Source organism: Triticum aestivum, chromosome 5B (assembly GCF_018294505.1).
Source record: "Triticum aestivum cultivar Chinese Spring chromosome 5B, IWGSC CS RefSeq v2.1, whole genome shotgun sequence".
Lineage (NCBI taxonomy): Eukaryota > Viridiplantae > Streptophyta > Magnoliopsida > Poales > Poaceae > Triticum > Triticum aestivum.
In genome coordinates, this window is record NC_057807.1 from 702,050,972 (window position 1) to 702,060,689 (window position 9,718).

At 41.4% G+C, this 9,718-nt stretch overlaps 1 protein-coding gene across 2 annotated transcripts; it reads right to left on the reverse strand.

Annotated features, from left to right (window-relative positions):
- Positions 1–3,907: 3,907 nt before the first annotated feature.
- LOC123117820 (probable peptide/nitrate transporter At3g43790) lies at positions 3,908–9,372 on the reverse strand. 2 transcript variants are annotated; one of them, XM_044538493.1, is made up of 17 exons: positions 9,038–9,372; positions 8,122–8,162; positions 7,927–7,987; positions 7,714–7,816; positions 7,522–7,624; positions 7,383–7,436; positions 7,235–7,297; positions 6,721–6,770; positions 6,559–6,634; positions 6,275–6,484; positions 6,017–6,104; positions 5,823–5,908; positions 5,630–5,737; positions 5,210–5,254; positions 5,042–5,130; positions 4,897–4,940; positions 3,908–4,199 (listed from the first exon to the last, which is right to left on the reverse strand). In XM_044538493.1, exons 1-17 carry the CDS (start codon positions 9,204–9,206, stop codon positions 4,102–4,104), a joined length of 1,488 nt encoding a protein of 495 aa, XP_044394428.1. In that variant the 5' UTR covers positions 9,207–9,372; the 3' UTR covers positions 3,908–4,101. The 2 variants fall into 2 exon arrangements, with proteins under 2 accessions (XP_044394428.1, XP_044394429.1); XM_044538494.1 differs by lacking the exon at positions 5,210–5,254.
- Positions 9,373–9,718: the final 346 nt, after the last annotated feature.

Below are 9,718 nucleotides of genomic sequence, written 5' to 3' on the forward strand. Positions count from 1 at the left end.
GCGCTTTCGTTACAAGCGCTACTGCTAATTGGGACCAAAAGTGTGCCCAATTTGAAAATTAGTAGCAGCGACCTCAGAAAAACCGCGCTACTGCTACAGCTAAAGCAGTAGCGCGGCTCGCGGCACCGCGCTGCTGCTAAATGGAGTTGGGTGGGCACTGTCAGTTGATATTTGTAGCAGCGCGGGTTACACCGAGCGCGCTACTGCTAAACACTTGTCAGTAGCGGGTTTTCCGCACCCGCGCTACTGCTAATTAGCAGCAGCGCTCCTTTTTGAGCCGCGCTGCTGCTAAGATTCTGTGTATAGGGTTTTCCCTAGTAGTGATCCATTATGAGAGCTACTTATGACTTCCCTCGAATGATGAAAAATGTGATATTGGCATCATGCCCAGCTAAAAGGCATTGAAAAAAGCGCTTGTTGGGAGACAACCCAATAGCTAGATTTTATTTTTCTTATGTGTCAATATGGTTATTGCTACTGTACTGATCATTTTAGTATCTTTGCTTTTCATAATTTGCAAATAATATCCTTTTTTACCATTTCTCTTATTTTACCTATATCAATTACTATTAACCCATGCAATTTAATCTTGTAACTAGCAAGACAAGAAGCTTGACAACCTTCTTGACGTGTTGAGGACAAGATTGTTTTGTGTCCTGTGTGCAGGTTTCCGTGACTTTGTTTAATGGAAGAACACCTTCTAGTTCGATAAACATTGGTTCTATACTCAAGGAGATACTTGTTACTAGGTTACTTCACCCTTATACAACCACACGCTTGTGTTGCACCGCCACCTGGAGCAAGTGTCCCATACAACCACCCCTGGGAAGGGAGGAGAAAAGGACTTAGCACCACCCAAGCTTACCAGGCTTTGCCCGTCAGCCTCCATGGGCGGTGGTGAGGAGGGGTAGGGGAAGGAGAGGAGGGGGCTGGCCACCAGTGGACCTAGGGTCCCCTCAAATGCTAGCGAGAGCAACATAGCGAGAGTAACGGGGAAAAGGAGAGTTCTATTGTCTATTAAAACTTGCAATGGCTCCGAAGGTGATGTTTGATTCTTCTTCGAAAAGGTGTCTGCAAGTTGTTGCTACTCCCGTAGGAGTTGTTGGATACCCTGTAGAGGAAGGGTCATGTGGCACAGCAATAGAAATTATTTTCCTCAATTATAAACCAAGGTTTATTGAACCGGTAGGATTCACCAAGCTAACAATGTAAACAACCCCTACACACAATCACAAACAAATGCTTGCAGCCAAATTGGCAAGTGGGTAGTCAGTTCGCTTGTCTTGCTAGTTACAAGATTAAAAACAAATAGATAGTGATAATGGTAAACAACAAATAGGAAAATGAAAATAATAGAGTAAACTACAAGAGCTTTGTATTAATGGAGAATGGACCAAGGGGCCATAGGTTCACTAGTGGCATCTCTCTCAAAGAATGTAGTGGCATGGTAGAAAAATTACTGTTGGGCAATTGACAGAAAACTAGCAATTTATAAGTATGATCATTCATGGCATAATCTCTTATAGGCATTACGTCCGTGATAACTAGACCGTTAAACTTACCAACCTCTACTACTATTACTCCACCCCAAGACCGCTATCCAGCATGCATCTCAAAGTATTAGGTTTGCAAGAAACAGAGTAATGCAATAAGCAAGATGATATGATGTAGACAAGATAAAATCTACTATTAAGATTAAACCCCATCATTTTATCCTTAGTGGCAACAATACAAAGACGTGTCTTGTCCCTTTCTGTCACTGCGACATAGAAACCACTGCCAGATTGAACCTACTACAAAGCACCTCTCCCACTAAAATAAATAAATCACACTTGGCCAATGTAGAAGGATAGACCGGAGAGAAATATAAACCTATTTAATTATGCAGCAAAGAAACTTCAAGAGATTCAGTATAAATCAATGAACAATCTGATCATAAATCCACAATTCATCGATCCCAACAAACACACCACAAGAATTACATCAGTTTATGTTGGGTAACGCAGTAATTTCAAAAAAAATCCTACGATCATGCAAGATCTATCTAGGTGATGCATAGCAACGAGAGGGAGAGTGTGTTCACGTACCCTCGTAGCCCGAAAGCGGAAGCATTTCAATAACGCGGTTGATGTAGTCGAACTTCTTCGCGATCCAACCGATCAAGTACCAAACGTACGGCACCTCCGCATTCAGCACACGTTCAGCTCGATGACGTCCCTCGTGCTCTTGATCCAGTTGAGGACGAGGGTGAGTTCCGTCAGCACGACGGCGTGGTGACGGTGATGATGATGCTACCGGCGCAGGGCTTCGCCCAAGCACTACGATGGTATGATCGAGGTGTGTAACTGTGGAGGGGGGCACCACACACGGTTAAGAGAAACTTGTGTATCTTTGGGGTGCCCCCTGCCCATGTATAGAAAGGAGGGAGGGAGAGAGGCCGCCCCCCTAGGGGCGCGCCAGGTGTAGGGAGTCCTACTAGGACCCCCAAGTCCTATTAGGACCCCCTTTCCTTTTCGGAGTAGGAAAGAAGGAACGGAGGGAGAGGGAGAAGGAAAGGGGGGGAGCACTCCCACCCCTTATCCAATTCGGTTTGGGCAGGGGGGAGGCGCGCGCCACCTCGTGGCCCTTCTTCCCTCTCTCCACTAAAGCCCAATAAGGCCCATTGACTTCCCCTGGCGAATTTCCATAACTCTCCGATACTACGAAAAATACCCGAATCACTCGGAACCTTTCCAATGTCCGAATGTAGCCTTCCAATATTTGAATCTTTATGTCTCGACCATTTCGAGACTCCTCGTCACGTCCGTGATCTCATCCGGGACTCCGAACAAACTTCGGTCATCAAAACACATAACCCATAATACAAATCATCATCGAACGTTAAGCGTGCGGACCCTACAGGTTCGAGAACTATGTAGACATGACCGAGGCACATCTCCGGTCAATAACCAATAGCGGAACCTGGATGCTCATATTGGCTCCTACATATTCTACGAAGATCTTTATCGGTCAAACCGCATAACAACATACGTTGTTCCCTTTGTCATCGGTATGTTACTTGCCCGAGATTCGATCGTCGGTATCATCATACCTAGTTCAATATCATTACCGGCAAGTCTTTTTACTCGTTCCGTAATGCTTCATCCCGCAACTAACTCATTAGTCACATTGCTTGCAAGGCTTATAGTGATAAGCATTACCGAGAGGGCCCAGAGATACATCTCCGATACACGGAGTGACAAATCCTAATCTCGATCTATGCCAACCCAACAAACACTTTCGGAGACACCTGTAGAGCATATTTATAATCACTCAGTTACGTTGTGACGTTTGATAGCACACAAGGTCTTCCTCCGGTATTCGGGAGTTGCATAATCTCATAGTCTGAGGAACGTGTATAGGTCATGAAGAAAGCAGTAGCAATGAAACTGTAACGATCATAATGCTAAGCTAACGGATGGGTCTTGTCCATCACATCATTAGAATGATGTGATCCCGTTCATCAAATGACAATAGATGTCTATCCTTAGGAAACATAACCATCTTTGATTAACGAGCTAGTCAAGTAGAGGCATACTAGGGACACTATGTTTTGTCTATGTATTCACACAAGTGCTAAGTTTCCCATTTTTAGGATTGGCCTTACCTATACGTGATGGTCATCTCATACAGGAACGAGTTCCTCATTTTATATGTGGGGTGGTAGGGAACAAAGACCGTGACCAATACATTGCTACAAGTCTGATTATGGTACGTGCGCCGGGTTAATGGCTCCACCTTTTAACTCGTTCAGTTACCATCTAAGATCAATATTCCGACACTAGGTACCATATGAAACTCTTCTGATCAACAATCAACAACAACATTCTTAATCTTCTTACCAGAAAAAATAAGTTATCGTAAGCCAAAGAATCTTCTGCCTAGGAGTTTTAATAAAAAAAGGAAAGATATCACGTCACATCTAATAACAACAAAGAAAATATGAAAAATATTCATGACACAATACTGAAGTCACGTAGTTTTTGACTCACTGCTACAATCTGTGATAGTGCCCCTAATTTTAATTTACTAGACTAGATACATGTACATAATGAGGGCTCATTATTTAGTCGCACTCGGCATAGAGAAAAATGGTTCGAACGACAGCAAGAGCCCAATTACTGACACCATGTTCAGCATCAAGAACAAGATCTGATCACCTGCATATCGGATGATGAAAAAATAAGTATATGCTCGGATAATATGTACATGTTTCCGTTGAAGTTAAAGCAAAGCAACCATATAAATGCATTAGCATGGGTAGGACGAGTAGGGTCGGCCCTAGCGTTATGGAGGCCCTAGTGCGAATGAGGTGGCCCTAGTATTAAGGAGGCCCTAGTGCGAATGAGGTACCATGGATCAAAAACTATAGTAGAGTAACATAAATACTTCCATTGTCATATACTCTCCCTTTGTCTCAAAATAAGTGTCTCAACTTTGTACTAACTCTGGTACAAAGTTGTACTAAGTTTAAGACTCTTATTTTGGGACGGAGGGAGTATTTCATATCATAAAAATTATTATAATGGCATAAACATGAAAAGTATATTTTTAATTAGAAAATAAAGTTTTAATACACCATGTATATGCGATACATGATGCAAATAATTTTTATCAATACATGTACTAAACCATAAATAACTATTGGATAAATACAACATGGTGAAGTTCATGGAGGGGGCCAAATGCCAACTTTCCACCCCATAATAGTGTTGATGTTATGTTTTAAAAATCATACTATTTAATTTATATAGGTACGTAGATGTATTGGGATCTTATTTGAGATGGTCCCTAGGTCGCCGCTCCTTTTGCGATGACCTAGGGACAACCTGATGGACGAGCAATGTGGCTAATTACCTGGTAAGAACAAACCAGTTATATTCTTCTGAGCCCATGAAAACCTGCAAAAGGCAAGAGATTAGCTAACTTTGGAGCACACTTGCGGCCAAGCAAAAACTTAGGGCAATTCGTACTCACAAAACAAAAGAAACAACACACTTACAAAATTCCCGCTGCTGCTGGAGCTACTGCTTTAAAGACAGACATCAGAGTCACAGAGATACCATTGGCAACACCCCTTTGTTCTTGTGTCTGTACATGTTTTCATCAAAAACTTTTGAACATGGCAAAAAAGACTCAAAGAAAATGCAGAAAGACAGGTGATGCATACCACTGCTGTGTTTTGTAGAATGTTACATGCAATAGTAATCGTAGCCTGTTCCATTTTAGATGTTGCATTAGAATATCTGAATGTTCTATAAAAGTCACTATCTATTGAGCTTGTTTTCTCCAAGGATATTAGATTTTTAATTTTATTTCATTTGCACAAGTGGTGGTCAAACATGGTTTCTCTAGACCACCCAAAAACTTGCATCAACATATTTATATTTTTTAAAGGAAGAATTTATTGCTCTTCTGGCCTCTATACAAGACGATAAAAATGCTCGTATAGGATGGTTACTAATGTAAGCAGCGATGTGTAACTTTTTTATTGGATGAGTTATACAGTTTTTGCTACATTGTTGATGAACACCCCTGACTCGTATTTTTCCTCTTTAAACAAAACAACAAAAGAATATGCGAGACTTACCGAAAACATATTCTTCAGAAGCGAAGCTATGACGATGAGTACTTTGAGCTCCACACCATTTAGACTGCGCATGAATGGGTATGTTGCAAGCAGAAGTATAGATAATACCTAAAAAATAGACATGCATTTAGTATTGTGCAATATATTCATCATAATAAATTAGTATTTTGACATTACATAGTATTCTGCATACCGTTGCAGAACGGAATGCCTTGATTAACCCAGCATACTTGGCAAGGAGTGGGTAAATCACAAGTTGATACACCAAAACACCAAAACCTACAAGATCAAACAAAAATGACATACGTTAAAACGAGTCAAAATTAGTATTACATGTACTAGGTAACAGAGGGATCATATTATGAATTTTGAGGGAACACTACGTACCCGAGATAGCTAGCACAGTGCCAACATCCTGAGATGTCAAACTCAGTCCCCGATATTTTCTACTGCTTACCGCCCAGAGTGAAAATATCTAATGATGAAATTTACAAAACACATGCAAACTTGCTTTAGTTACTTATTAATAAAACCTGCTTTGGTTTCTTATCTGATTGTTCCCTATACTATATATAAGATTAATACATGCATCATTTCATACTAAAATGTTACTGAATCTATTTTAGATACATAAATATAGATTACCTCAAGATAAGCTGTATCGTGAAGAGAGAAGACACAATAGAGGGTTATTCCTGACATCAACTGCCTATTCTTTAGCAGGCTCATTGTAGATGACATTCTGCCAGGTCCAGATTGTTTAACTTTTCCATCTTCTAAGGTCAAATCAGCAACTTGTGTGCGCATTGTGTCAACGGCTTCTATTTTTTCATCATGACAAAGGTGCAGAGTTTCCTAAAAATATTTTATTCAACTATAGGAATTCAAGGGATGTAAAAGAACCATAGGGAGATTTTGGGCGGCAATACCGGAAGCCAAATGCATGCAACACATGCTCCTGCCGCTAGACCCGATATGGCGAAGCAAGGGAGGAAATATGGATGCCTATAATTGATGTAGTTTGAAATGTTTATCTTATATTCCAATGATGCAAAATTAATATCATTGAAACAGTGTGAGTAATAACTTACCTTCCAAATATGGATTCCTCAGAGAAAAGATTTGGGTACTTCTTTGCAGGCTGATACAGTATAGAGAATACACAATGTTAGCGAAAAGACATTCAATTAAGATCACTAATCACTCTCCAAAGGGACATTATATGTTCATCCTATGAACAAAGTTCTACTTATTACTTTTAACGGTTACAATAAAAATATATGGAAATTCCCTCAGAATAAGGCATTCCTAAACTTTCAATGGAACGCCACGATAGAAAATTCTTGTTATTGTTCAAGTCTTTCATTGTATCAATTAGCAGATGATACATTATTCTCAAGCTCTAGGCCATGGTTACATATAATTATGGTGGCTTAATGCATTACTGCAGTAATAGCTTTGTTGGACTACTATATGCAACATCTTTTCCATGCTCTTGGAAGTAACTTGCCCTTAGTTTGGTAAAATGGTTAAAAATACGATGTTTGTTCTTAAGGATCGGCTATGTATTTCTATAACTCTATATCAAAGTTGATTGATTCTCACTTGTGCAAGAAATCCTCCAATGGCTGGCCCAATAATAAGAGCTATTGCTCGCGAAGATGTAACCTGCGGCATAACGTGAAACATGATTAATAGCTAGTAACCGTCAACCGAATCTGAAATACTAAATATAAAGATAATTTGTTCTTACCAGAGAAATTCCTAGAGCTTGGTGCTCTTTTCTGCAGACTTCTAAGGCATAGGCCTAGGGAATGTGAACACAACAATGGGGTTTTCAACAAGTAAGTACTTTTTAATTCATCTAGTCACTCAGACAGTAGAAAATTTACCTTGATTGGTCCTAATATACCACAGAGTAATCCAAGTAGCCCCCTAGTAACAATTGCCATCCAGTATGTCGTGCTAAGGCCGAAGAGGGTGTTAAATACAATGCTGAAAAGGAAGATGCATAATAGGGTTTACTTTGATTTAGTTGAATGGGGTACAAAATATGTTTTGACATGCAACCGGATTTCCCATACATTGAGAGGATACTAATCACAATGCAAGGCTTCCTCCCATATTTGTCAGCAAACATGCCCCATGGCACAGCACTAATGGTTCTTCCAAGGAAATATGCAGCCCCTTAATACACATAGTGTACAGTCAGTAACTCAATGTACTTCATTGTAGTACTTTTCGCCGTATTTTCCCAATAAATTGGCAAACAGTCAGATGGAATAATTAATCCTCACCGACAAAACCAGCATAGAACCCGATGTCTTGTTGTTGCTTTGCGACTTTCAAGTCCCTAATCTGTTGCATCATAACAAAGGTGAACACATAATTAATCACCATCCAGTATGTAATAATTCATCAAAGCAAACAATAACTTGCGTGCACAGAATCAGAATATATCGACGCCCAAGTTTTGCAACATCTCTACATACCATGAAGTATAGGTAGGGAAATAGTGACTGGATCGGCAGCGCTGGAAAGATAACATACCAGGTGTTGGTTAGCAATCGCTAAATTTAATAAGATAACATACCGTGGCGACGAGTCTTTGTTTGACCAAAGTTGAAAGAAAAATATATCAACATTCACAACACAAGATCAGTAGCATTAGGGAAGTGTACTTTTGTATTTCGTTTATACATCCTGCATAATACTATACCACTAATCCCACAAAAATAAAATAAAATAAATACTACGCCCACTAGTCCTGCATAGGGAGGATGCTTCATGCATGGCCTGGCCGTTGCCCACGTGAGTACGAGTAGAGTAAGCACCCACCCGAACTGACTCGTCGCCACGGTGTCGTCCATGCCATACGGTGCGATACGACGTACCTACCCGCCGCGTCCCCAGGCTCCTGGCTGCGGTCGCTGTCAGCTAGGAATTGAATTGATGAGCCGAGAGAGACACCCACCGGAGCCACCGTACGTCGTCTACTATTTGCTCTGTTTGGAAAAATTTATCCCTCAAATGAATATATATAGCATGATGCTAGATACACCCATTTGAGAAACAAGTTTGGGACAAGTTTTTTCAAACAGATGGGCATATGGGAAGCATGTACAGATGGATAGACCACTGATGTTTGTCATGCTATTTCCGCTTGTGGAGTACTCCCTTCATCCGAAAATACTTGTCATCAAAATTAATAAAAAGAGATGTATCTAGAACTAAAATACGTTTAAATATATTTTATTTTATCCATTTTGATGACAAGTATTTCCAGACGGAGGGAGTAGTTGCTATAATATCAACATACTACGATTGCTTTGAAAAGCATGTCCAACTAGCTAGATGAGAAACATTTACAACTCATCAAAAAAGAAACACAGGTGAGGACTCACTCACCGGCGCAGAGGCAGATGACCCAGACGTAGAAGAAGTTGAGGTAGGGGACGCCGGTGTTGGTCTTGTTGATCTGGTCCAGCCTGCACCCGGGGCACCCCTCCTTGCACACCCTCCTCTCCCTAGGCAGCAATGGCGCCGCCCCCGCCTCCTTCCTCTCGCCGGCGGCCATTTCCCTCTCTGTGCTGAGCAGGACGAATAAATAAAACTCGGGTTTGGTGGAATGGCTAGCTAGACTGCTGCTGCTCTTTTTCTAGTGTTGTGAAGCGGGACGTACGGGGAGGAGGGCAGCTGGCTTTTGTAGACGGGTGGTGTGACGTGTGCCGGGTTCGGTTCGCTCCGTGTGTGGTTTGGGGCTTCCAGCTTCCAGGGACGCTGCCACGTGTTTTCCAACCTCCATCGGTCTCAGATCCATTTCCGCATCACCTTTCAATAATCATTGCCCCACTGCCCTGAACCATGCATACCTAGCCATGCATTGAGGTTTGCTGTCGGCCGTGGTTGCCTAAGGGCAACTCCACGCACGATCTTAATAAGATGTTCGTTTTGTCCAGATTTCGTTCGTTTGGAGAAGAAAACGAACACGTCCATCCGCTTACGGTCGTGCGGTGTGGTGCGCCCAACCGGGCCGTCCATTCCCAAAATTTCCGTATAGTTGGACTTGAATTTTGACCCAAAATAAAC